General features: G+C 47.9%; 11 protein-coding genes across 11 annotated transcripts; 6 read left to right on the forward strand and 5 right to left on the reverse strand.

Moving 5' to 3' along the window:
• Window positions 1-768: 768 nt before the first annotated feature.
• Window positions 769-2,647, forward strand: C8Q69DRAFT_528258 (putative mitochondrial import receptor subunit). The gene is made up of 3 exons (XM_028633671.1): window positions 769-1,102; window positions 1,194-1,332; window positions 1,408-2,647. Exons 1-3 carry the CDS (start codon window positions 952-954, stop codon window positions 2,396-2,398), a joined length of 1,281 nt encoding a protein of 426 aa, XP_028484778.1. The 5' UTR covers window positions 769-951; the 3' UTR covers window positions 2,399-2,647.
• Window positions 2,648-3,116: 469 nt separating this feature from the next.
• On the forward strand, window positions 3,117-4,179 carry C8Q69DRAFT_469070 (hypothetical protein). The gene is made up of 2 exons (XM_028630730.1): window positions 3,117-3,680; window positions 3,733-4,179. The coding sequence occupies exons 1-2, from the start codon at window positions 3,562-3,564 to the stop codon at window positions 3,824-3,826; spliced, it is 213 nt and encodes a 70-aa protein (XP_028484779.1). The 5' UTR covers window positions 3,117-3,561; the 3' UTR covers window positions 3,827-4,179.
• Window positions 4,180-7,315: 3,136 nt separating this feature from the next.
• On the forward strand, window positions 7,316-8,104 carry C8Q69DRAFT_445080 (tubby C-terminal-like domain-containing protein; the record flags this gene model as incomplete). Its single annotated transcript, XM_028629042.1, has 2 exons — window positions 7,316-7,969; window positions 8,051-8,104. The coding sequence occupies 2 exons, from the start codon at window positions 7,316-7,318 to the stop codon at window positions 8,102-8,104; spliced, it is 708 nt and encodes a 235-aa protein (XP_028484780.1).
• A 2,357-nt stretch (window positions 8,105-10,461) lies between these two features.
• C8Q69DRAFT_403531 (putative plasma membrane low affinity zinc ion transporter) lies at window positions 10,462-11,535 on the forward strand (the record flags this gene model as incomplete). The annotated part of the gene is made up of 1 exon (XM_028628005.1): window positions 10,462-11,535. The coding sequence occupies one exon, from the start codon at window positions 10,462-10,464 to the stop codon at window positions 11,533-11,535; it is 1,074 nt and encodes a 357-aa protein (XP_028484781.1).
• A 223-nt stretch (window positions 11,536-11,758) lies between these two features.
• On the reverse strand, window positions 11,759-12,489 carry C8Q69DRAFT_469075 (hypothetical protein). The gene has a single exon (XM_028630731.1). It carries the CDS (start codon window positions 12,331-12,333, stop codon window positions 11,986-11,988), a length of 348 nt encoding a protein of 115 aa, XP_028484782.1. The 5' UTR covers window positions 12,334-12,489; the 3' UTR covers window positions 11,759-11,985.
• Window positions 12,490-13,230: 741 nt separating this feature from the next.
• On the reverse strand, window positions 13,231-15,029 carry C8Q69DRAFT_403044 (phosphotransferase enzyme family protein; the record flags this gene model as incomplete). Its single annotated transcript, XM_028627984.1, has 3 exons — window positions 13,231-14,138; window positions 14,205-14,867; window positions 14,921-15,029. The coding sequence occupies 3 exons, from the start codon at window positions 15,027-15,029 to the stop codon at window positions 13,231-13,233; spliced, it is 1,680 nt and encodes a 559-aa protein (XP_028484783.1).
• Window positions 15,030-15,412: 383 nt separating this feature from the next.
• On the reverse strand, window positions 15,413-16,461 carry C8Q69DRAFT_283345 (general substrate transporter). The gene is made up of 4 exons (XM_028626929.1): window positions 16,425-16,461; window positions 16,238-16,354; window positions 16,005-16,156; window positions 15,413-15,906 (listed from the first exon to the last, which is right to left on the reverse strand). Coding segments are annotated over exons 1-4 (624 nt in total). The 5' UTR covers window positions 16,427-16,461; the 3' UTR covers window positions 15,413-15,553.
• A 602-nt stretch (window positions 16,462-17,063) lies between these two features.
• C8Q69DRAFT_283381 (phosphatase 2C-like domain-containing protein) lies at window positions 17,064-18,829 on the reverse strand. The gene is made up of 5 exons (XM_028626930.1): window positions 18,441-18,829; window positions 18,258-18,367; window positions 17,903-18,197; window positions 17,741-17,843; window positions 17,064-17,688 (listed from the first exon to the last, which is right to left on the reverse strand). The coding sequence occupies exons 1-5, from the start codon at window positions 18,504-18,506 to the stop codon at window positions 17,312-17,314; spliced, it is 951 nt and encodes a 316-aa protein (XP_028484785.1). The 5' UTR covers window positions 18,507-18,829; the 3' UTR covers window positions 17,064-17,311.
• Window positions 18,789-20,184, forward strand: C8Q69DRAFT_445085 (putative heme/steroid binding protein; the record flags this gene model as incomplete). Its single annotated transcript, XM_028629043.1, has 3 exons — window positions 18,789-18,882; window positions 19,030-19,066; window positions 19,128-20,184. The coding sequence occupies 3 exons, from the start codon at window positions 18,789-18,791 to the stop codon at window positions 20,182-20,184; spliced, it is 1,188 nt and encodes a 395-aa protein (XP_028484786.1).
• A 211-nt stretch (window positions 20,185-20,395) lies between these two features.
• Window positions 20,396-20,983, reverse strand: C8Q69DRAFT_507511 (FK506-binding protein 2 precursor; the record flags this gene model as incomplete). The annotated part of the gene is made up of 2 exons (XM_028632893.1): window positions 20,396-20,564; window positions 20,751-20,983. 2 exons carry the CDS (start codon window positions 20,981-20,983, stop codon window positions 20,396-20,398), a joined length of 402 nt encoding a protein of 133 aa, XP_028484787.1.
• A 2,311-nt stretch (window positions 20,984-23,294) lies between these two features.
• On the forward strand, window positions 23,295-24,686 carry C8Q69DRAFT_283463 (RNA polymerase II subunit A). Its single transcript, XM_028626933.1, has one exon. It carries the CDS (start codon window positions 23,670-23,672, stop codon window positions 24,546-24,548), a length of 879 nt encoding a protein of 292 aa, XP_028484788.1. The 5' UTR covers window positions 23,295-23,669; the 3' UTR covers window positions 24,549-24,686.
• Window positions 24,687-25,074: the final 388 nt, after the last annotated feature.

Genomic DNA, 25,074 nt, shown 5'->3' on the forward strand with positions numbered 1-25,074 from the left:
CGCACCACCAAAATCATGCCCCATATCTGGATTCTGGTATCGTTTCCACACAGTACAGTATAGGATATTCCACAGTATTGTGCCGAGACGATGGTTTTTAGTGGTGTCGCAGGATGTTCTTTCACACAGAACCTCCCAGCATGCTGCATGAAATATAAAGGTCCAACCATATGTTTCGTAATTACAAAATGGTGGATAATGATCAAAGGAGGCACCTGAGCTCTGGTAAGAATGACTTGGATCCCTGGGAGTGACAGTGTTCCCTCTGGAGCTAAGATATCCAACACCGGTGAGCCAGACAGGCTTGTCTGGACCTTGACACCTCACTAAAATGACAAGTCAGTTTGAATATAGGAGAACCCATGGCAAAAATGAATTATGCTAACAGGATCTCAGTTCCTGGCACCACTCCAAGGGCGGCACTCCGGAAAGTGGCTCAACCGTATATTGAATATGGACGCCACATATAACGCAGTGGATATCCCACATTTTCAAATATCTCTTCACTTCAGTATTTCATGAGCTACTGGCCTGGAAACTGAAACGATGCATTCGATATGGACTTCAATGGTTAAACTTATACAGTTTTGGCGATTTTTTCTTGTTCTAATGGCGCACCGCAGTTTGTAATAAGGATCTTGTTCAGACTCGGGTGGTGAGGGTACTTAGAATTTTGAGACCGGGTACAACTTTAGCCAGAGTTGTCACGGGACCAGATATCATTGCTGCCTGGTTCAATATTCACCTGGAATATTAAATCCAGTCACATCACCAAACTACATTCCCTGTTTCATTGTAAGAAGGTAGATGCCATGAGGCTTGAGAACCAAGCGATATCTTAGTCCAAAATAGGCAAGTACAGGAGCTCCGCAATCGCGGGTGATTGCACGTGATCCGTCGCGAGCTCTCATTTCACCCAGCTACATACGCCCCGGAGCCACAAGCGCAACAATGGTTCTGGAACTCCATGTCTGGGGACCAGCCTTTTCGCTGCCCTCAATTGAGGCGCAATCGTTGGCTACTATCGCATACTTTGTTCTAGCCGTCCCGAAGGATGAGTGGGTACTTGTCCCAAGCAGTGACCCTTCCGTGTCACCGACAAGTAAGTGTCTGGAGTTTGACTGCTTATTGGATTTCTAGCGCAGTAGGATATCCTCATGATAACGGTGGAGTGCTGACGTGAAAGTAATAAGATGAATTGCCTGCCTTGAGGGATGGGACTACATGGGTAAGCCGGTTTCGCAACATCGTCGACTACCTGCGGCAATACTCGGACGGAGAATGGGATCTGGATGGGTGGTTAACGGGGTTGGAGAAGGCGGATAATATCGCGTATGTTCCTTTGTCTTCTACTATGGATAACATTCTGGGTGGCTCTTCGTGTGGTGCTAACTGGACGACCGGCAGCTTTGCCTCCTTCATCGAATCGCGTGGACAAACCCTCCTCGATCTATCGCTCTACGTCTCGAGCCAGAATTATTACGGAAGCACATCACCAGCTTATGGCACCATCTTAACATGGCCCAATATGTGGATCCTCCCACCGAAACTACGTGATGGCGCAAAGACACGAACAGAGCATTTGGGACTATCATCCCTAGATCTAGATGCGATAGAAGAACAAAGGAACCGGGATCAGTCTTCTGCGACGGCAACAGCAAAGATCCCCAAGAGCCTGATAAAGAGACCCCGGGATACCGTCTCTAGTCTGTTAGGAAGAACTCCGCAGCAGAATCAGTTCAAACTGGAAGCACTCACGGCGGAGTTCTTTGAGCCGTTCGAGGAACTCCTGGGCAACAAGTCATATTTGCTGTCTGATGAGCATCCTTCGAGTTTGGACTGCCTCGCAATTGGGTATCTATCGTTAGCTTTGGTCCCGGAGCTCCCATATCCCTGGCTCCGCGAATCGCTACAGGCGAAGGCACCAAGGCTAGCCGAATACACGGAGAGGATGCGCCGACGGTGTTTTGGCATGGTCGATGTCTCTTCCGTCTTCGAGCCAAACGGTGCGGTTTCGTCGCTTCCATGGAGGGTCCCTGAGCGTGTTACTGTAGGCAAGATCGGTTCCACATTGATCAACACGCTTGCCGACTCTACTCCCATTGTCAAGGAGCTCCGCGCGAACGACCGTCTGCGGGATGCTGCAAAGGCGCCAGAATCTGGCTTCACACCCGAGGAAAGCAAGGCCATATCCGAAGTCTCGCAGGCGCAAAAACGGGATGTGTACGTGACCATCGCAACAGTTGCAGCCGGTATCACAGCCTTTGTGGGCTACTTGTTCCACGTGGGACTGATCCAAGTGAGCCTCGGCGGTGGTTCCGAATTGGAGGGGGAAGATGAAGGCGAGGAAGTCGATTTCGAAATGGGGGCGCTGGGTGACGCTTTATCTGGACTGTGAACACAGTCTGCGTTCAAAAATTCCAATATAGCTTTCCTGTCTTGTTTGAATACTACCTTTTTTCTATGGACCTTTCTCCTTATTCCCATCTGTCCCATCTCCAAGCTGCATTAGAGGCTGCTTATCCCCTCTGAATCTGCAATCATTTTCATATGCCAGAGCATTTGTTCGAGTGTACCCCATGATAGACTGTACTACTAGACAATAGCACAGAATATAGCGGAAGTGTGAATCATTATTACCGAGAGGACTTCTTTCCCGATGATCTGACATATAAAATATACCCAGAAAACTCGATATATAGATATAGAGTATCCTACCCATGAGCAAGGAAAGAGAACCCATTACCTCAATGCTAACTACTTTTACACTAACACGTCCCGAACACACCCAGTCCCCTTCCCCTGTACGACGACGACGCGATGATAATCACCTGACGACCAACGTCCGGAAGCCGAAAAGACATGAGGATACATGCACGACCATCCAAGCAGTGGATACGTTCAGGGCACGAGTAATCTATACATTATGCTTGGGAGTATATGTATAATAGAAACTATAGTATATGCTCTTTCTTCAGCAGTAGTGATTCTCGGTTCTCCACAACTATATATGGCCATACATATGCCTCCCTAAGAGTATAGGTGAACTGATTTCTCATTCAAGTACGAGAAAATATCAATCACATACGACCATAGGGTGTGGAAAACAGGGCTTCCCGTCCGCTCAGCCGTACTTAAGCCACACGCCGGCAGGTTAGTAGTTGGGTGGGTGACCACCAGCGAATCCCTGCTGTTGTATGTATTTTTTTATCTTTATTTTTGAACCTCCCTTGAGCCTATACTGCTAGTTTTTGTTTCATCGTCAGACCGATCACAAGTACGCAGTAGTGGTCGTCGTCTGTTCAATCGATCCTACACTATGAGTACGTCGAGCGTCATGATAGAACCAGTCCTAAACAGTTCATCGGTTTCGGAATGCATCCCCGGCCATCCAAAACGTGTTATTCTACGACTTCGTGTCAGCGATTTCGATAATCATGGTCCAGCAGAGCTTGACCGTGCCATTATGGCATACCTATCGTCCGCCGGTCGCTCTGTTCGGTAACGAACTAAGCCAAAGAATACATCACTCGCATATTGAACCACTCCCAATCCCCGGAGATGAAGCAGAAATCATTCCATATAGTTCTCGATATTGAGAAAGATATGCTCAAAGACCCAGACTTCGAGCAGCTTGAGCATGAGGTTCATCGTGTTCGTCGTGCTAGGGACGGAACACTGTATGGATGCTACGCCCCAGTTTTGGTTATTTTACTACTAATTCTTGAATAGCATTGTTAACAGGATCCAAAATCCAATAGAGGAGCAGAATTTTGTGAAAAAAATGCGACAATTCACTGACATCTTTTATCCATGGGCAAGATAATATCCATCTTGGAGGCCTGGTTCAAAAAAATCTGGTTCATGAATAATCAAATCTGAATCTCACATCTCTCCTTTATAAACAAACCTCCGTTTCCTTTTCGCAGCTATGTAGCTATATTTTGGAGATTACTTAGTTGGGCTTCAAAACATTGATTTTTGACATCTTTTCTAGGAAGACGGATGTTTAAATCTAGGTCTTGCTCAGTGTCTCTTGTCAGAACTCGGCTATTAAGTGTGACTTTCTACTCGATCAAACAACGCAGAGCACACGCTCATCGTTTACATCTTCCATTGTCCCTTTCCGCCTCGTCTAAGAAACACGGCCTACCAGTTCCGAGACTGGGGCAACGGGGTAGAATGTTCGCGAAGGGATACGATAGTGGGAGAATGCAAAGACAGAAGATGGCGTTCTATCGCGGTCGAAATCACCAGGAGTAGGTGCATACGCTAGTTGGTCCCATATGCCAACTTGGGAGTCGTCATCATTGTTGCTGTGTAGGAGCTGGTTGTTATGTTCCCAAGGCGCAAAAAAAAAAAAAAAAAAAAAAAAAAAAAAAAAAAAAAAAAAAAAAAAAAAAGCTACCGAGGAGCCTAATAACAGAGCCATCTGGTGTTAACCTTTACACAAAGAAAGGGCCTAGCATAAGATAATGATAATGCTGACAAGCCGGGAAGAACGATAACCGTGGGTCATGAAGATTAAGTTACTCCGCTCAGATGCTGCCTGTATAATAGTTAGCTCCAGTCTGAATGCTAGGATAGTAGAATACGAACAAGAAGGCGAATGTTGCCATATTGCTATAGTTGCTAGGTGTCGTAGCGCATGATATCTGCTCCTTATTGAAAAGTTATGATCCTTTGGCTAGCTAGTTGCATATAGATCTATATTGTATCAATGTTTCTTCGCTATAAGAGGTAGAGACGATTCCTATATGGACCCTAATAAGTCCAAAACTGCGGTACAGACGAAGCAAGTCTTGTATACATACAATGGCTGTTGTATGTTTTTTGCTTGCGTTTGGCTTTTTTTTGTGTTTCTGATGGATGTTCGTCTTGATTTCTTTTGTTGATTCACGAGCGCATTGTGCTATGTACTATGTATATGGTATTGTATATTCTACTCGAATAATGAAAGGTTCTTTTTCTCTCGATTAACAGTAAGAAATTTATTTGAACTCAATTTCCATTCTTCTAGTTGATATTATTATTATTGCGGCTTTGGTCTTTCAGAAGAGTTGAGTCGGTATTATTTCATCGATAGATCATCATCGCATGAAGAGCGGGATGGAAATCAAGAAACTAGATATCTATGGGTTGACGGGCCTTCGTCTTCGCTGGTTAAGAGAGGCGTATGGATGAAATGGGTAGATATTTAAAGTAGGTGAGACCCGGATGATCTTTAAACATCAAGTGTAGTGCATTATTTATGCAGGAATAGGGGTCCCTGGTTTAAGTATTGCTCATCATCATCCATCTCTCAATTCAGCTTAATGTGAAATTTAGAGTAGTTACAGCTACGTTCATGGAAGGTCTCGACAGATTCTGCTATGTACTCTTACCTGAAACCAGCTTCTCCGGAAATGGCAAGGTTGGTTGATTCGAGCCCTCCACTTTTATATCTAGAATGGATTTATTCTCCGAACCGAAACCGTTCTGTTATTAACTTCCACTTTGTGATCTCATTGCGGCTCTCTATGGTATCAGATTCAGAGCTCAAAACAGTTTGTTTGGGAAAACCAAGAGCTACATAGATAGCCAAAACTGTCAGACCAGTATTATTAATAATTGGCCCAGTGGGGCAAGGGAGGCTTCCATCATGCGTGCGGCGTGCCGGTCTGACGGACGTCGTGCCATTCCTCTTCCTCAGTCCGCTTCGACCGTGCGGCCGAGAATAATTGGCTGCCTACCATATGCCGGCACCGATCCGTTGGATGCTTGTCAATAATATCGAAAGGGTCCTGCCGTCCTGGTACTCGCGGTGGGGACGTTTTGGATATGATGGGAAACCGAGGGTTTTGTATGCGTTGGGAAAGTAGGTAAAAAAAGTGACGACAGTAGTATATGGTAATTGTTGGGTCTCTAGGAATTGAGTTATGATGACGCTGTTATTCGTGGGAATGGGTCTGGCGTAACAGACAACATAATACTTAAATCAGTAGGTATCGGAACCTGCAACCTTGGCTTGGTTCACCGAATCGTTTGTTCTGCGTCATGATTTGTTCTCTGTATCCACTCCATCTCGCTACCTTTGGTCGAAGTATTCCGTACCTGCGTGGGCGGGTTTCAGTGACTGTGGCTGAGGATAAGCTAATGAAATAATAGAAAAAAAAAATTTTCTTTCTTCCCTCCAGCTGTTTCAAAATGTCTCTTTTTGTTCCTGCATATCTGCTAAAAACAGGCGGTAAGAGACGTTGACGGTTGAGAGCGGTATCTGCTACAATGGTTGCCTGAACGGGTCAGCCTCTAAGACTTGCCACGTCCACGCCTTTGAGCTGCAGAACCGTTTGGATGACCGGTCCTTATTTAAAATCCAACCGTCACAGTAATAATGCTGAAGTGGAAGGTGGTGCGATAATAAGCAGTTGATCTTTCCGCAAGAAGATGTGCTGGGCCCGTTGTTCCCGAGCCAAGCTGGAGGAAGATCCAGATTTCTTGCCGATCAGATACCAAGCCAAGTAATCGGTGGCACGACTAGTGAGCTTATCGCTGCACTGATAGCTGAGATGGCCCTGGGATAAGACCATGGCATGGGATAAAATCCTGGGGCCCGGCCTGACAACCTCGACGCGTCCAGTTCTCTCGCATGAGCGGAGTGTATCTATCTTTGCCGGGATGTGCCAACGCAGGCCAAGTAATCACTACTACTGCTCACTGGAAGAAATGACCCACATTGTGATGAGTATCAATCAAGGCACGGGGAATGTGTCCGGACTGCGCACAGATTAGATAGAGTAAGTATAAGTGAGTGTCGGTAAAGAACTTCCCCGGATCAGTAGGTTTTCTCTTTCTCTCCTCATCGTGGCTTCGGGGCCTCGGGCTGAATTAATAAATGAGCGAGCCATTTGATCCAGCCCATCGTAGACGACGGAACGGGCCCATCGAGGTGTTCATACAGCGCCGAGCTGCTACCAAAGCTGGAAGGTTGCATTAGTTCCCAAAGTAGGCCAGTATTTGCGCTTGGCTGTGGATTAATTATGTGACTGGATGCCTGTCACGAGATCGCTGGAGCGGAGAAGTCCGTCGGACGACGACAGCGATAATTGTGGTGGGCTCTCCCTGGATAGCTAGACTCTAGAGTATGGAGATGGTGCTAAAAGAGACGGGGGGGCTGTGTGCAATGAAGTCATTGCTGGTTGGACTACGCGGATACCTCGAGGAATCGAGACTGTCCTGGAAGACGGCATTATTATTAAAAGGCGTCCTTACCCCGCAACTGAGGCACAGCGACGGAACCCAGGACAGTAATCAGACACGCACCCCAAAGCCCACGATGCCAGCGATATACACGGAGACAAAGCGGTTTTCTTATACGAAAAGCCCGAACTATCGCCGTATCCTGAAGGCGCCCGATCGACCAATCGCCATCCGCAATGAGTATGTGACCGAGTCGAAGGTATCCCTAATTCTGAGGCCGCTGGGCGACGCTCAATCGCAGACGGCGTACAGAATCGAGGATGAAGATGGGGTGACTATGTTCACGGTGACCGGTCGCAAGTCCAGCGACCGCTCGTGCCGGGAGTTTCGTGATGCCTCAGGGTTGCCATTGTTCGAGCTTCACCGAAAGATGTCCTTTAAGAATGTTTGGTCCGTGACGCTGCCCGGAAGTAGTATCTCCAAGATCGCTACCGGTGCCCCGCGACTGATCTTCAGCCGTGGCGGCTCGGCTTACGGAAGCTTCAATATCACGTTCAAGAACGTAGCTGCCATGGAATCGAAGCCGGATGAAGAGAAGAGGCTCACATTGAACATCGAAAGGCATGGCAACGCCCTAGCGCTGTTCGATGTGGTGGATGGGGACCGGAAAGTGGCGGAAGTGCGCGAGAGTCTCGCCCATAATAAGAAACTGGCCCTCTTCCCGGAATCGCGGCGCGGTTATCGCCCGGTTCTTGAAGTGATGGTCACTCCTGGTGTGGACTTGTCCTTGGTAAGAGTTTCCAGCTAGTTAACTAGTTAACGATTTCTGTTATTGTTGCAAGCGTTTACACAGAAACTAACCCGACCCTAGATTGTTGCAATTGCTGTTATGGCGTCGGACTGGGTTTTCAGCGCGAACTATTAAATCATCTCTTCAGCCTTCTCTTTATGGATCGACTTCTCGCTTCAACAGCCGTTCACAAAAAATGGTGTTCGAAGGTGCTGGGCACGAGCCGCAGGCATGAACCAGCGGCACGGAGTTATGAATGAATGACACGAAGCGAGGCATCCAACGAACGGATCTTCTGTTTTGAGCGTGTTTGCCGGATGTTTGGGATGCTTTTTTCTTTTTCAAAAATAACGTCGTCCTTTTCCGAGCGTTATTCCTCTGATGTGTCGGTCTTAATTGCGCAGGCGCTAATTTCCTCTCAACTAAGTATCTTTATGGCCAGGAAGACTGAATGTACCACGATCTTAGATATCGTCCTCACTGATTCAATAATCCCACAAGATATGACTATCCTGGGACCGTTAAGCGTGTCAAGTCGGTGCGTTGTGCTTTTAGTAGATGCCATTTCAGGAAAGAAGTCTTGAACATAAGCCTCTTGGTCCATCTTTTGATATTCCTGTTACCCAAGAGCCATTCGAGAACTGGCGATAAGGCAATTTCGAAGCGACGGACGTCCACCAACGTTATAGATCTCAAAGGCACCGCGCAGCTTCTTGATCCACACCTGACGGATTAGCTACCGTGGGAACACATATAATCATTCACTTTCAACCTGAGTCGATTTCATGCTTGGAGTGGTTGCCCTATGGTGGAGATCGACACATCTATATCAGCAGATATGATGACAGCTTGATAGTCCCAGTGTGAAACCTAACTAAGGAGTCATAACGTTGATCGCATCGATCCTAGGAAGACAGGCTAGCATAAGTCATTCAGTAATAGCTTTTCTTTCTTCTCACATGGGGTGGACTGGCACCTGATCAAGGAGGGTCCGTATCCTATGCGCATTATATTTTAGCTCGTAAAATGTAGGCCAGACATGGCGCTCTGGGCTGATACTGCCCTGAGAGAAGGGGTTGAACTGTGATCCTTTGCATTGAAAAGAGATGCATAGTGGTATGTCCTATTCTTGCACGTATATGGGCGTGTCCGGGGCCCGGTTTTTATATGCTCTATTTGAATCTGAGGCCAGCCTTCGAACTCTGGAGTTGACGTGGTCCTGCACATGACTTGCAGCTGTGGGAGAAAAGAAGGCGTAGATAATTATCTCAATCCTTTCTGTCAGCTTCTTGCTTAGACCCTGAGCTAGAGAAGAATGAAGGGCATAGTATCGACAGGTGATTCAATAATTGCTCAGAAGAAGAAGAAGAAGAGGAAGGGAAAATTCATTTCTACACTATGAGGTATTCTGCCAAGGAGACCCAAGAAAAAGGAAGAAAAAAAGCAACGAAAACAATGACAAATAGTGTAGTCGCTTCTGCTGTCCTTCTGCCGTTCTAGCAGAGATGGAGATTATAACCTTGCAGGACGCCTTTAGTGAGGTTAACATCGACGTCGACTCTCATGGCCGTTTTGCCTGTCGATCAACAGTGAAGACGGAATACACGACAGATTCGCAGTCTATGGTAATCTCGCTCTTTGTATGGTTATGTTGGTGATGAACCGCCGTTCGTGACGAGGGTGTGAGTGACATAAACGCCAAGAACCTAAAACGAGGACCTTGGGGGTTGAGGACGGCTGCGGCACTGTCTGCCACTTGATTGAGAACACAGCGAGAGGGAAAGAGAGAGAGAGAGAGAGAGAGAGAAAGAGACAGAGGTATGGGGAAAATCCATCCCCACGTGGAATTTAAGCGTAGAGGAGAATTAGCATCACGCTGGTCCGATCTGGAATGCTGGATCGATCGTCGCCACGCGAGATCGAGTGTTTAAGTCTTTGAGTGTTGACTCGTCGAAATGGTCGAGGATAGGAAATGCTGAGGTAAGCGCGGGAGCGAACAAGTTCAACAAACGGGCCAATGAAACACGCGGGAAATGCGCTTGCGGAGAGCCCGACGGCGCCTTCCTTTCCTGGGTCGGACTCAAGCTTTCTCAGCCTCCAAGGTCCTCAAAAGTAAACTGTACCTGTTCTTCCCCTCCCTCGCACGGCTTTTTTTCTTCTTACGCCATGACTTCCTTTCCCTCGTCCAGCGTCTGCCATCCAATGCGGATTGTCTTCTTCTTGGCCATTGCAGTCTTCCTCTCAGATTGGCCCTGACTACCCATTGTCTTGGACTTGGCTGCTTGGCTGCTTGGCGTGGGATAAAAACACTGTCTGCTTCTCCCAAGGTCCCCAGAGTATCGATCTTAAAAAGGATCCGACTTGTCTGCGGCTCCTTCATCTATCCAATCGTGCGCCTGCAGCGAGACTACAGGGAAAGACTATCGATTCAGGCACTGGCAAATCGAGCTTGAGCTAGACTGCAGCCCTAAGATCAGCCAACGATCATGGATATGAGCCTCATCAGCACCCTGATCGCTCGCGACGGCGACCAGGCTGTCCCACAATGTGACACGGGCAACGAATACGATGGCCGCATGGGTCTGCGGATATCATCCATCTTCGTCATCATGGTCGGATCGATGTTTGGTGCAGTCTTCCCGGTCCTTGCACGGAACTTGGGTGGCTCAGGCATTCCCGGATGGGTCTTTTTCATTGCAAAGTATTTTGGCTCCGGGGTCATCGTCGCAACGGCCTTCATTCATCTACTAGCGCCGGCGGAAGAGGCGTTGACAAACGAGTGTCTGACTGGCCCGATCACAGAATACAGCTGGGTGGAGGGAATCATTCTCATGACAATCGTTGTCCTATTCTTCGTCGAATTGATGGTGATGCGCTATGGTAATTTTGGTCACGGCCATGCTCACGAGCATGACGATGATCAACCCCGCCAGGATCTGGAAGCCGCAAGTGAGCCTCATCTGAGTGTGGTGAATGACCCCAAAGGCAATGTACCGGGTGAGGATCACTTGAGCCATTCGCGGGAGCACCACGATGCAGAGATGAACGAGAAGGGTCCGACTGCATTGGAAGACTATGTGGCGCAAATGACCGCCATCTTCATCCTGGAGTTCGGTATCATCTTCCATTCGGTATTCATTGGCCTGACGCTGGCTGTCTCGGGCGAAGAATTCACGACACTGTACATCGTCCTGGTCTTTCACCAGACTTTCGAGGGTCTGGGTCTGGGTTCCCGCCTCGCAACGATCCCTTGGCCGAAGTCGAAGAGATTTACCCCGTACATCATGGGTATCGCGTTCGGCTTGACAACCCCCATCGCCATTGCCGTTGGCCTGGGCGTGCGCAACGCTTATCCACCAGAGGGCCGCACGACCCTGATCGTTAACGGTGTCTTCGATTCCATCTCAGCAGGGATCCTCATCTATACCGCGCTCGTGGAGCTTATGGCACACGAATTCATGTTCAGCACGGCCATGCGGAAAGCCCCAATCACCACCGTTTTATCCGCGTTCGGTTTGCTCTGCTTGGGTGCATTGCTTATGGCGTTGCTCGGAAAATGGGCTTAAAAATATATATCGCATTTAAGGCGTTCTAGGTTATTACAGGATTTGCCGGGTTTGCTACATACAGGTCCGCATCATACTGAGACTTTTATGATCATGTTTTGAAACGTCTCGGAAGTTCTACTCTTATGTCGTCCTTTATCTTGATATCCCATCCACAAGCATATAGCCTTCTATATAGACGTGGAGTTTCAGCAATGAATCACAGCAGGCGTTTCTTCTTTCTTCTTCTTTCAAAGTCTTGGAGTAACATATGAGCCTCGAGTGGTGGGGCGTACGTACAGGGAGAGTATCCTCGCCTATGGTCACCACGGATATCGCCCAACCCTTACCCCGTAGCTCAGACCATCACGTCTTCGTAAGTGATTCAAACGGTCTTGCACTTCAGGGAAAGGATTCATAACAAATCTCTATCCACAATCGAACTAAACGTATCATTATCAAATCATATCATCATGCCTTCTCGTTGGCATTGGCAGGAATCCTCCCACCCCCCTCCGTCACAGCTGGAGGAATCCCCTGATCTGCAATCGCCTTCAAATCATCCTCACCCATCTCCCCATCCCAACCATGCGCGACCAAATACGCTCTGAACTGCTCATCGCGATACTTGAGATCCTCACCCGAGATATCCGGCACGAAGAACCACGTCACCAGCACTCCCACCACCCCACAAATCGCAGCGATGATAAACGTCCATTTCTTTCCCAGATTATCCTGAATCGGCGTGAACGCCTCCGTACCAATAGCCGCACCAGCCTTCCCCACCGCAGCAGAAAGACCATACTGCACAAGGGGCATGCAAATAGTCTCACCCTTGCGTATATGAGCGGAGGTCGAAGGCTCATTTGGAACTGACTGACGAAGGGAGTTCCAGAAACCATGGTGGCGAACGGAAAAGAGGATATACCAAAACAGTTATATATATATTGGCGCTCAGCACTCCCAAGACGAGTTCCCCCCCCCCCCCCCCAATCAGATGATGGGAGCGCACTTAATCACAACATTGTCAAAGTTTAATCCTGAAACCGACATCCAGCAGGGAGATGATGCAAGAACTTTCCAGCTACATATATCCTCCAGATTTTGCCGCGTCAATCATTTTCTTTTTCACATCTTCATCAGTATCGTCCTTCTTCATAGGAAATGCGAAGAGTTTCTTGTCTGGATTTTTTTCTGCGAATCTTCTGACAGAGGTATTTGAGGCGTTCGCGTTTGCTTGCACGTTGACCGAGAAGGTGTTTGTATACTCAAGGTGTTAGGGTCATTTATATACAGAGACCCTTAGTCGGCTCGAAAATTGGATGCTGCATCGTTTTCAGTATTTCTCGACGGAAAGAGCCTTCCTCCAGCATTTTCGGCGGAGAGTTTCGATTTTGCTTTAGGTATGTTGAAATTCTGAATGAATTTCTCTAACACCTGTTTCGGAATCGACGTGATATTGGAATGGACTTCCTGTAAGGTTTAGGGCCGACGTCTATTGGTTTGTAGACTTACTGTTTTGGGGTTTGACAATCAGATAGCAACAGGACCTGACTACAACAGTCCTAAAGTGCCACGGGAGACGCCTTTCCAGTAAGCCTGACTGAAAATTGCCTACATCACCTGATAGAAGCAGGATACGGTGCGGGGTAACGTGCATGACCAGTGTCCAGCATGAAGAGGACAATGAAACTGATGCACTTCAGGAAACGCCCTCTAGATATCCATCAGATTACCCGATAGGCTGGCAGGCCCCGACTCCGACAGTTTCCAAGCTCTTAGTGCGTCTTTTACGCCATCCTTGTCATCCGCGGCGTCTATGATCGAACTCACTAGATTACGCATTGTTTCCACCTTTTCCTCGAAGTCTTCAAGATGAACCCAGCCGTCAATGGGGACTCCAAGGGTACCGAATAGCTCCCTGCGATCTTCCCAGCTCTTCCCTTCGGCAACATGAGACGCAAGCTCATCGGTGTCGAATGTCACAGGACAAGAGGACTGGGGCTGGCCAGTTAATTCCATCCATTCGCGCAATGTCCGAAGCATCATCTCTCGAAACAAAAACAATCCATCGTCATCCCATGTGTATCCTGAAAAATCGATGAGCTGCTGTCGCGTTAAAGCTTGAGGAAACGACAGAGCAGAGAAGACGTCATTGTCAATTTCGCAGAATTTGGAAATATAGAGCCTCTGTAGTTGTGTAAGATGGTATCTCCGTAGATTTTCCTCTTTTTCTTGTGGCGTGAGGCCCGTGGCTGATGGAAGGTCGAAAAGCAAGGGCCCATGAATTTTCAGGAATTTCGGTATCCTGCTGGCATGAAAAACGGGAAGACTTGAGCAGCCTTGCCAATCAATGATGCTGACAATCTGATTTTCCTTTACAAATATATTCCCAAAGTGTAAATCAGAGTGCCAAAGTACAGACCGATTTTGACCTGGATGTGATGGTATCAAATGAGGCACAACTTTCAGATACTTGTCGAGGAGTTTAATGTGACAATCGGGAGACTCTTGGCTATCTGACTGTCTCAACGGGTCTGCCGGATGACGAGGATTTGCAAACCGGGCAATCCATTCTTTCTCTCGCCTGGCGATATCTATCGCATACGCCTCAGACGACGACCCTAATTTTGCTCGGTCACTCATTAGTTGGATCCCTGAAATTATGGTTAGGTGGTTGGTCGGCTTACAAGGGCCCCTAAACGCGCTCATGAATCTCCTCTCCTCTTCCCAAAATCGTATATCACAGCTGGGGCCGATGCAAAACTGATCAGCTATTCCAGGGACATTAATGCCACCCTCAATATCCTCTCTATAGAACAAGCTTCCATAATGACCGAAGTCGACAGCGGCTATTTTGGCTTGAATATTGGCCAACTGAGACACAATGTCCACCTTATCCGATATATCCATAGTGGACCAACTTTTGCTTAACTCATTGCCAGCAGCTTTTTCCATGATGATATATTCGACTCCCACAGGCTGGTCTTCCTTGCTGCTCCAAGCAAAGACTCGCGGGACAGGTATACCTAGCTCGTTACGAAGAAAGTCAAGCGTGGCAACTTCGCTGGCTGTAACGAATTTTTGAGGGATGTAAGGGTTGGGAATTTTCGCAATGACCTGGACGCCATTATCCATTGTCAATAGAAAGGTTTTGTTGTATGAGCCTTCCGGTAATTTCGTTATTTCGACGCAGAATTCCGCATTGACTGATCTGGCGGCTGTTTGTTTGAGTTCTTCGACATTGAAGGGCTGGTACCGTTTACGAAGCTGAGCTGCCTCGTCCCATAGCCAGCGTCCAGAGGTATAAGAAAAGAGAGTGTCGAGTCTATCTTGATCTGAGTGGATTGTAACTTGAGAAAACAAACTCAGTAAAAACCAACCGAGTTTATCTTGACGAACTTACCGGGATGGGGAGGTTTGGAGGTTCTCGAGGGGGAAGCGGAAAGGAGCATGCGATGAAATCGGGGTAGTGTCGCCCTTGTAACTCTTCTCAGAGTTTTCAGAGGCGCCATGGAAAAGGCTCGAATAATCTATGATGATGTTATATTAGTGTATTGTTGAGTATGTGGTGACTGCCTCAATAATCACCCTGCACGTGAAGGACTGCTGAGACCTCCCCCAGCCACACCGTTGCTTACAAACCGGCACCAGCCACATGCCCGTTCACCTGGTTTTGCGACTGGAACAAAGGTCCACCAAAGTGGGGGATTACTGTAAGGCACTTGAGGTAGAAAAGTTGTCGGAGAAAATGGCATCTCATCAGCAGAAAGTTAGATTCATCAGTAGGTAGGCTTCTCACTACTATGGTTGGGAAGTTCAACCAACATCTGACGCTAGGCGAAGTTTGTCAGCCTTGGAGGTTAACTAGTTAAAGCATCTGGGGTTGTGCTTGGACTGCGGAACACCTGTTCCACACTGGAAACACCTCTGGGCTAAAATTTAAAGCAATAACTACTGATTGGTTTACGCTTAGATCTACGGTTGATACCCCGCTTCAGGGCATTTGTTAGTTAACTCTATAGAGATAAGTCACAGCCTAGGTAGTTTTCCAGTAATACCTACCTAGGTATTTAATAACGAGACTATAAGGAACATGTTTACGAATAGCTCCTCTCCGATACAGAACTGAATCCAGCATGCGGATTCGAAAGTAGAACACGCTCAGGGGCCAGATGCAGCCAATTCCAAAGCATACTCGCCAGACGGTGCTGAAATGCGACTGACGACATGCGGAGAGAACGATGAGGAAGACGCACACCGCAAAGGGACTACCGAATGAGAGCGGGAAGTTGGTTACCATGATGAAAGTAGGTCCTCTCCTCTTCAGGCTGAGTTCGTTGGCTGCTTCGGATGCGGACGTCGATGAGGCGGGATATTCGCCTCCGGTGCCTTTTGCATTTTGATGATAATACGTGTTAGTTGTTGTACAGTAAGTATATTTGTGATTAGAGTAGTAATTCTCGGGAATGGAATGGATTGTATCGTACCGAATCCGATAATTCCACGCGCGATCGTCATCATCCAGAACATGCCATTGATAGTGACTCCGTGAGCTGCAGTGGCCAGGATACCTCCGATCACGATCATTGCGGTTGTGAAGATGATAGCTGTCTTTCGACTCATGTAGTCACAGGTAAGACTGTTCGGTAGAAATGCCTCAGTTAGCAGGCTTTTCTTTTCTTCATGCAATATAATAATGTATAGAAAGTTGACGATGGACCTAATGATAACCTGCCCGATAATCTCGCCCACCAGCAGTGCATTGGAAACGCGGGTGCTGACTGCGGATGTATATTCCTTTGGATATTCCTTTTTGAGCAAGACATTTGACATAGTCCTATTTTATTTTTTATTAGAAAATGCATAATTATTATTAGTAGAAGCAAGATATCATGAGGATGACGAACATCAAGGGCAAACCCCGATGCGAACTGTTATGGGAACATACAGTCCGTCAGCTTAACCCGTTTCAATTGCAACGATTCGCATGTTGGGATATTATAGAGCAAACTTACGATTGTAAAGTGATCCGACAAGCGGGCTGTATTCGCGCACCTGCTCCCCGAGTTACCTATTCGGGTAACCAAACAGGTACGTTTACCAGTCCCTATTTTTTTTTCACCCAGCAATCAATCCGCTACGATGGACAATATCAGATTGAACAATGAGATTGATATAATTATAGTTTTCACTATCGACTCCTGTGCTGGCGTCTCGTTTGTTTACCCACGTGCTGCTATAGCACACCGTGCTTGGCGATGGCTTGCCAAGCGGAGCCTACGTCGCTTATCTGAATGACCACCATCACCGGCTAGATCTTAGCGGACATCTAGAAGAGTCGTGGACCGAGAACATTTATTACTCTTTCTTCCATCGTATCAGTCTTTGAAGTTCTAGACGGCGGGCAGTTCCGACAGGTACTGGAAAAGTCGGGTCAATCTTGCCACGACCGGGTCGCTTCTCCAACACAGCTTGTGGTTAGTTAGTTATGCTTTCAGTTCTGCGATAGCTCTTGGAACTGATGGTATTCGACGTGATTACGGTTGCCATTTCTGACGCGTCTGCTATTTCTCGACTGCTGACAGAAAAAGTACTACAAAATTCCTAGAGAGAAATTATGAGACCATTGGAATATCAGCTTTTTCGATCTTTTCACATCATGGCATTTCGTGTGCTTAAGATATCCAAATGCTGTCTAATATATAGGGGTTCCAGTTTCCGTGAGAAGAGGCATCGATATGAAGCATACACTCGAATTTGAGCCCGATAACGCCACCAAGAGGTTCCATCTCTATCATGTTTTCGTGCCGTCCAACAGCGCCACTATACACGTGCTATTGTCGCTGCCATAACGAGCCGCCGTTACGTTGACAATTTCTTGCGCAATATCCCTCGCTCGCTCGCCGGTTGAAGATGATCTCATAACATGCTCTAGCAGTGCCTTCTCATCTGTCGAGTCGGATACTCCATCACTGCTGCACACCAACGCGTAGCGTTTCTCGGGGGAGAGATTGACCCTCGAAAGATGTGCCTTGTTGGATAGAAAGTCGCCACGGTTCCCTGGTGGTACGACGGCAGCAGTTCTTGATTTGGCACTCATCTCGTCGTCCATGGTGTTCACAGGATTCTTATACTGGAGGTCGCCCAGGGCTCGCGACATATTTAAGGAACCTACGACGATCAGCCAAGAACCTCCCTGCGATCGAGTTTGCTGGCAACTTACCCACGCGCGTAGTTCCTGTGCTATTGTTTACGCTCCCTCCGGCTTCTCTGATTCGCGCTTTTTCATCGGCGTGGCCCGGTTTATGGGCCTTGGTGAGACGTTGCTAGCACCAGAACCGTTAATAAAGCTCATCTCTCAAGCAGATGAATATGGTCCACCTACCACATTGATCGGCTTGCCTCCCGAAAGATCTCGTTCCGCTAGCACTATATGCGAGTCCCCTAGGTTTCCTACTACCAATATCCCCTTTGTTAAATTGGCAAAGCACAGAGCTACCGTAGATCCTGAGACGGCAGGCTCTGTACTATGCGACATAAACTTGTTTAGCAGAGCTTCATCCTCGTCAACAAATGCCTCGGCGATAGCGGTATCGTAATCACCAGCTTCGAATTCTGGACGCTTCACCAGCAGCTGAGGAAGGTTCTTCCTGGCATGTTCTGCCACCGATGCGGAGCCACTGCGATAAAACGTCAGATACTGGTCCAAGAACAAACAGCTTCTTGAAAATGGTCCTTACTGTCCGTCAAATATAGCAAAAAGGGCCAATTTATCTACTGTATCAGCAGGGAACTGGTCTGGCAGAATAAACACGTAACGATCCTCTTGGTCCGGCCGGCTTCCTTGTGCCTATTGAGCTCCCGATAACTATAAGTTAGCCTCCTCAATCATGCGGTACATAGCCAAGGAGAATGGTATTCACCATGCCTGCGCCGGTGTCAATGAGAAAGACCGTCTCTGATGAAGACATGATGGTTGTACGAAGCATTTGGCGGCGCGGAGCTGATTGCGCGCAACACCTGACTCGGTCTAATATAGATTGATTGATCGAATCCAAGTCACTTGGATCTCACGATCTGTATATGTTTGTTTAGAATGACTAGTGATGATGGGCTGACATCACATCACTTATAATAATTGCCCCAAGCGCCACGCTCGAAACCTTCAGAAAATAAAGGTTCGAACGGCTTAAACGGCCCGGACGGAGGCCATTTTCTTACAGTCGTCACTGGGTTGTGCCTTACGGAGATTCATCCAAGGAGTAGTAGTTATGGCCGCCGATGTCGTTTACATCACGTACTGGGATCTTGGTATCCCTGCGCGAGATGCAGCGAAGAATTGCATTCGCCTTGAAAAGAGGAAAGGTTAGGACCGTTCCTGGCCTTGCTTGAATGTGGGACGGATCAGCCCTGCTTAGTGACGCACCTGGTGAACCGTGAATATCTTGTCCTTCCAACAATGACGATCCATCTTCGAGAAGCAGCTAAACAGCCTTGTTGCGCACGGTCCAGTTTCCCCGGACCAGCGCGAACACTTCGCTTTCGATCTGTCAGCATGATTCGGGTTTCCCCATAACGCTTCGTAACTCCTACCTTATTTCTCTCCACAGAATCATTCGGATTTTTAAGCCTGGCATGGGCTGGGTAGGAGTGGGTGCGATTATCGTCACGGCATGCTTTCTGCTTTATCGATGTCCACCTTCTACCTGGGCATCCGGGCCTGGGACGAGCCTGCCGGAGTCGAAACCCGCCGGCCATAATCTTCCTCCTGTTCTCGAGAATGATAACGAGAAAACGCCTTCTGAGTCTGGAGAGAAGGTAGTGGAAGAAGACAAAGATGGTGGAGCGGCTCAAGAAACACCTAAAGCCAGCGCGACAGTCGCGCCGGCTATGGATATCCCGAGTCTGAGTCTCGACAGCGAACACGCGACTGCAAAGCCAGGAGGATCTAAACCGCCTGAATATAACAAGCCGGCAGAGCATCTGATGCCCCCGCCATCTACGAAGCCTCCAGCATTCGCAGCTGCTACCCCTACGTTGAGCGCAAGCAGTTCCTCCTTGATGGCCCCTCCCCCACCTCGACTCCGAACGGCTCCCCAACAGCCTCAGCAAAACACACGACCGAAGACTGATGGGCTCCTTTCGGTGCCACGTGTGAAGTCAAGTACTCCTTTGCGCCCTCCCCCCTCTGCGGCGTCTTCTCTGCGCGCTCCGCCATCCAGCCGCCTCTCAAGCAGCACCCTCGCTCCAAAGCCGTCCCCTGCGAACGCGCGACACTCCAGGAAAGTGATTCTGGAACCGGGCCACTCGCCACTGGATTGGGCTGCGTTGACATCCAATCCGAATAGCAACCTACGGGGCGCCGGTCTCCCTCCTACGCTTATCAGGGTCACGCCGTCGATGCTGAAGGTAATGAACGGACGGAAAGGGACAGATGCGTGGACTTCCTACCAAGGAAAGGTGTACAACATTACTCCGTACCTCCCTTTTCATCCTGGAGGCAAAGGGGAACTGCTGCGAGGCGCAGGCAAGGATTCAGGGAAGCTTTTTGCAGAAGTCCATCCCTGGGTGAACTGGGACGGGTTGCTGGGGGAGTGCCTTGTAGGAATACTGGTTTCGGAGCATGACGCCCAGGCGCAGGAGAATTCTTTGGATGCTATGGACTGAGAGGGCAGCGATACCGGCATTTTGGGATGAGTTGATTTCACCCCAAGTCATTGCGATAGATTTTGGATACCCTATAGACAACATGTATATTACATATCCTGGACATAATAGACCATTGTTTTTGTTCGTTTTCTATGACCGTCCGCGGTGTCAGCGGCGCCAGAATCCCCCGATATTAAAGTCCTCTTCATGCGTTGGAAACAGCCGTCTTTCACAGCTCATCCTTGTTGACACCGTCAATGCCCACGAGCTCCGTCTCGAAGATAAGCGTCGAGCCACCGGGGATCGGGCCAATGCCGCGATCACCATAGCCATACTCCGGAGGAATGGTGAGGGTCCGCTTCTCGCCAATACACATGTCGAGCAGACCTTGGTCCCATCTAAATCAATGTAATACCTGTCAGCAAGTCTGCACATAACCGCAGAAAGCAATCAATAAACAGCGACAGAGCCGGACAACTGCAGAGATCCCGCCCAATGAGACATTATACACATCTACACCAAGCCGCTGCACCCACAACCCCATACAATATACCCCCTAATGATATCTAGCACTGTCCACTCACCCTTTAATAACCCTCCCTGTTCCAAGCTTGAATGTCAGCGGCGTGCCGCGATCATAGCTAGCATCAAACTGCGATCCATCCGACGCGAGCGTTCCACGATAATGCATGTGGACCGTATCTCCCTGGACAGTCTTGCGTTTGCACTCGACTTCCTTGGTCGTCTTGATGCCGAGCTCAGCGGCAAACACGGCTGTTACGGAGAGAAAAGCGGAAGTTAGGATGGAGAGACGCATTGTTGCAGTGTAGTTAGACTAAGTGGTGCTTGGTTTTTTTCAATTGGTTTTGGAAAATGGATGAGGCGAGGAGAGTCTCGGTTTGAATGCTGCAATGGGTTTAAGATTAGGAGTATGGTAGGGTCGCTTGTTAAGTGGTGAAGCTGTTGCGGACAATCTGGGGGACAGATTGTTCCTTTTCCCTTTCTGGAATAGTGGGACTTGATGATAAGATAAGCTTAGATGAGAATAAGTAGATGCATCTTAGAGTTGAGGGGAATATAGGTAAGTACCATAGTCTGTACTGGATCTAGGCAAGTTCTGGGATCTTCAAGTTTACGGAAAACAGTCACTGATTGAGTAGATATTTGATTTTCTCCTACATTTGTTTCCAGGCTTCCAGTTGCGGCCCACCATGGAGCAGAATCAGCAATGTTCCATTTCGACCGACCGGATATTGTGAATCAATTTGGTCTAGACCTCATAGTACAGACTTACTTAGTCTTCGGATACATTTCCTGTTTGCGTCTATTTGAGATGCACCATCCCGTCCCCCTGAGAAAGGATGCAGGCAACCTGTCAACACCTAGTCGCTATGCTAGAAGCCGAGCTGCATCTTAACTCAGCTACAGGTATGCGGTTTTACACACAGCGATCCATTTGAATCAGACATTCATCAAAGAAGACATTCTGCATGGAAGATACAGTCTCGGATAGTCGTGGGAGTTGTATCTGGACCCTCCGTAGGTCCTGGGGCATAAGTACCTAGGTAGGTGATGGATTTTCTTGAATTTAGTTCTTCGAGCGATCTATAAAGAATTCTCCATCCTAGACCTATATTCTGCTTCAGTCGTTGCTTCAGGTGTTCCAGGATCTGACGCTTTCTCAGAATATCTATATCTATATATATATATATATGCCGCGGAGAATCTCGCTTCTCACCTTATATATGGTAGTAGAGACATCTAGTGGGCGAGAGACAGATACCACAAATGGCTCGTGTCTTCTATAGAGAAGAAATGAAAACGTTATAACTTGCCGAGGATAGAATGCAAAGAAGAGAGGAAAGAAGAGAGGAAAGAAGAGAGGAAAGAAGAGAGGAAAGAGAGGGAAGAGGAAAAAGGTACTTACCGGCATGGCCCCTCAAGAGTTGTTCTTAAATAGCTTATCTCTTGACTTGGCATACCTCCTTTTCTTTTCTTTCCTTTTCTCTTCGATTCAACTAACATCCTATTAGACGCGGCCACCTCGACAAGCCTCTGATTCACTGCCCCGAAATGAGAAACAGGGATATCTCAGGCTCATGGCTCCCCAAAGAAGCAATGACTAGGAAAATGACTCCGAACACATTCCACTCGCGCTAACTGTTGCCATAGCCCTCGACTATATTCCCTTCGTCTATACATACACCTGGGCAGTTGCATCTATTCGGATTAACTCATGCGCGCCAACCTTCTATTAATGCCCATTGATGCCGTGAGGGGACGGATCGTGCTACCTGACGACATATTTCGTGTGGAATTAGCAGCGTCATGCGACATGGAACAAAGACCACGGAGTGGTGGAGAATAATACTTGGGTCCCTTCTATAAGGAATTTCTCGGGAACTCCCTACCTAGGGAGTCCCTGGCGGAGTTCTCCCACATCTTCTCAGCGAGCTCCACCCAGGGGGATAAATAGCCTGAGCCTGCTAGAGAATCCAAGCATCAGGCGGCTTCAACCTGCGAAGAATACTGGAGAAAGGCTGGCTGTTGCGGTCAGCAATCTCAGACCAACTGATGTGTTTTAGAGAAGCGCAGGTCTTCCTCCATGTTGATGACTTCTGATTGGAAGCAGAAGAGGACGGGTTTGGGATGTGGACAGGGTGACTCATGTTGAGAGCTCGTTTTCTGTATATAGCACAGCACAAGGACGAACTGTAATAGCATAAACTCATTGCATCGCTATATGCATGACGTACAAGGATAGTAACTAGCATTTGTCCACAAAGGATGACAATACCTACGAAACTTGAGGAGTTCATTTCAAGAGTACCTGTTATTCCTCAACTCCGTTTACTGATCATGGCACACTAACATAAGAAGGCACTGATTCTATCAGAGATTCCTCAATATAACTGCTCTAATATGTGACGCTTTCAGTGCTAAAGAGAAAGGATAACATATACCAGTCGTCTGGTTTCGAGTAGAAGCAGTCTTGTTTTCTTTATCTTTAGTGTTCCAGTCTGGCCGGGACAGAAGCAGCATGACTAAGCAATGCACGGACCACATTTAGCTGGTTGTCGACATCGCGCGAAAACTCGCACAGCAATTCATTCTTCTTGACAAGGCGACAATCCTTCCACTACTTCCATTCTTGCCTGGCTTGGAGCTCTACCAGGACAATAATAGTGTAACTTAAGGTATGTGACACTATTCCAGCTATAACCCTTCCTCGAGTACCATGATGAGCACTTTTATTGGAGCTGTCCTACCTTTTCCATGAGGACAAACTCATAAATACGCAACTTTAACTACCTGACTTTCCTCTTCTCTCTACACTCAGCCATCCGCAGTTCCTCTAGTGAATACTGCTAACATTATCCAGGGCCTTCCAGAAGCTAGTTTAAATATCCTCCCTGTCACCAACACTACCTCATTCTTTTCTTAGAGCACTCTGGATTCCTTCTCGTAATATAGTCATAAAACACTCTAATAGCAAAATAAATATGGCTTCTGATCCTAGACTGGCAAGAAATGAGTCGGCCACTCCCACCTCAGTTCCTCCTCCACCTCCGCCCCCTCCGCCAGAGTCTGCCTCGTCCAATCTTCCCTCTACCATGGACGGCCAGGCAGACGTTGGAGCCGCGGTGACACCGTCAGAATCTGGTTCATACAAACTGAAGTTCTGCACAGTCTGTGCCTCAAATCAGAACAGATCGATGGAGGCTCATATGCGTCTCTCGACTGCACCGACTCCTTATCCGGTAATATCTTTCGGTACCGGTTCGTTGGTACGACTACCTGGCCCGTCTATTACTCAGCCCAATGTCTACAACTTCAACACCGTTTCTTACGCCCAAATATACGATGAGTTGTATCAGAAGGACCCAAGGCTATATCGAAACAATGGGCTCCTGAATATGCTCGAGCGGAACAAGAACGTGAAGTGGGGTCCCGAAAGATTTCAAGATTGGGTACCAGGTCTGCCACGGTTAGATCATGTATCCAAGGGCGATAAAGGCGCCTTGGGAACAGAAGGTGGTATTGTCGACGTGATTATCACCTGCGAAGAGCGATGCTGGGACGCTGTTGTCGACGATCTTATGAACAAAGGATCACCCCTCAATCGCCCAGTGCACGTCTTCAATGTTGACATCAAAGATAATCATGAAGAGGCCCTCGTGGGAGGTAAAGCCATACTCGACCTTGCCGACAGATTGAACGAGGCTGCCAACCAAGAGCGCCAGGCGAACGGTACTATCGGCTGGGGAAACGGTACTGGCGAGGCAAGACGAAATTTCGACGAACGAGTCCCAGAAATATTGGCTGAGTGGCAGGAAAAATGGCCCAACTTTCCGTCGTTATGGACGTTGGCTTGGCTTTGAATCGACAACACGAGGCATTTGCATGATGGGTGTATTAATAGCATGGCGTTTGAGGATATCATGGATGGATTTATGGGCCCCCATCTTCATTTCTGGGTTCGACATGGCATAGTGAAAACCATATCTGCGAGCGGAGCTGATCACTGCAAACGAATAGTCATAATAAACGCAAGAAACATCATGTTGATTTCTTTCTATCTCCGAAATAACCGGTATGCATATCGGTTCCTCCAAGCTTACCAGGCAAAAGATCGTTCGAGTGGTTTATGAGCCTCTTTAGATCTTTGTCATTCGAGACATGCCCCGCATAGCTCTTGGTTGGAATCGGGATAACTCCAACAGTTGTGGGATCAGATAGGCCCGTCCCGCGCGTTTCCGCGTCTTCCCTAAGCGGGAAATAATAACAGGACAAACATACAGAAGGTCCCATGCAATGGCTAACCATGACAATCCGGCAGTAGCTGTCCAGCTGTGTTTCCAGTGAATAACCCCCATGCCAGGTTTAGTCTAGGGGGTTGCTGCATTT

Source organism: Paecilomyces variotii, assembly GCF_004022145.1.
Source record: "Paecilomyces variotii strain CBS 101075 chromosome Unknown C8Q69scaffold_6, whole genome shotgun sequence".
Taxonomy (NCBI): domain Eukaryota; kingdom Fungi; phylum Ascomycota; class Eurotiomycetes; order Eurotiales; family Thermoascaceae; genus Paecilomyces; species Paecilomyces variotii.

Excerpts from the sequence above, each read along its gene's own strand:
- C8Q69DRAFT_528258 (XM_028633671.1), top strand. The coding sequence starts at position 952 with ATGGTTCTGGAACTCCATGTCTGGGGACCAGCCTTTTCGCTGCCCTCA. Across the intron at positions 1,103-1,193 it reads CCCTTCCGTGTCACCGACAA|ATGAATTGCCTGCCTTGAGG; the intron begins GTAAGTGTCTGG and ends GAAAGTAATAAG. Across the intron at positions 1,333-1,407 it reads GAGAAGGCGGATAATATCGC|CTTTGCCTCCTTCATCGAAT; the intron begins GTATGTTCCTTT and ends GACGACCGGCAG.
- C8Q69DRAFT_469070 (XM_028630730.1), top strand. The coding sequence starts at position 3,562 with ATGAAGCAGAAATCATTCCATATAGTTCTCGATATTGAGAAAGATATG. Across the intron at positions 3,681-3,732 it reads CGTGCTAGGGACGGAACACT|CATTGTTAACAGGATCCAAA; the intron begins GTATGGATGCTA and ends ATTCTTGAATAG.
- C8Q69DRAFT_469075 (XM_028630731.1), bottom strand. The coding sequence starts at position 12,333 with ATGCCCCTTGTGCAGTATGGTCTTTCTGCTGCGGTGGGGAAGGCTGGT.
- C8Q69DRAFT_283345 (XM_028626929.1), bottom strand. Across the intron at positions 16,157-16,237 it reads ATCGGGCAGGTTATCATTAG|TCTTACCTGTGACTACATGA; the intron begins GTCCATCGTCAA and ends TCTACCGAACAG. Across the intron at positions 15,907-16,004 it reads GCGTGGAATTATCGGATTCG|GCACCGGAGGCGAATATCCC; the intron begins GTACGATACAAT and ends AAAATGCAAAAG.
- C8Q69DRAFT_283381 (XM_028626930.1), bottom strand. The coding sequence starts at position 18,506 with ATGCTTCGTACAACCATCATGTCTTCATCAGAGACGGTCTTTCTCATT. Across the intron at positions 18,198-18,257 it reads TTTGCTATATTTGACGGACA|TGGCTCCGCATCGGTGGCAG; the intron begins GTAAGGACCATT and ends GTTTTATCGCAG. Across the intron at positions 17,844-17,902 it reads GAGGCAAGCCGATCAATGTG|CAACGTCTCACCAAGGCCCA; the intron begins GTAGGTGGACCA and ends TTCTGGTGCTAG.
- C8Q69DRAFT_283463 (XM_028626933.1), top strand. The coding sequence starts at position 23,670 with ATGGCTTCTGATCCTAGACTGGCAAGAAATGAGTCGGCCACTCCCACC.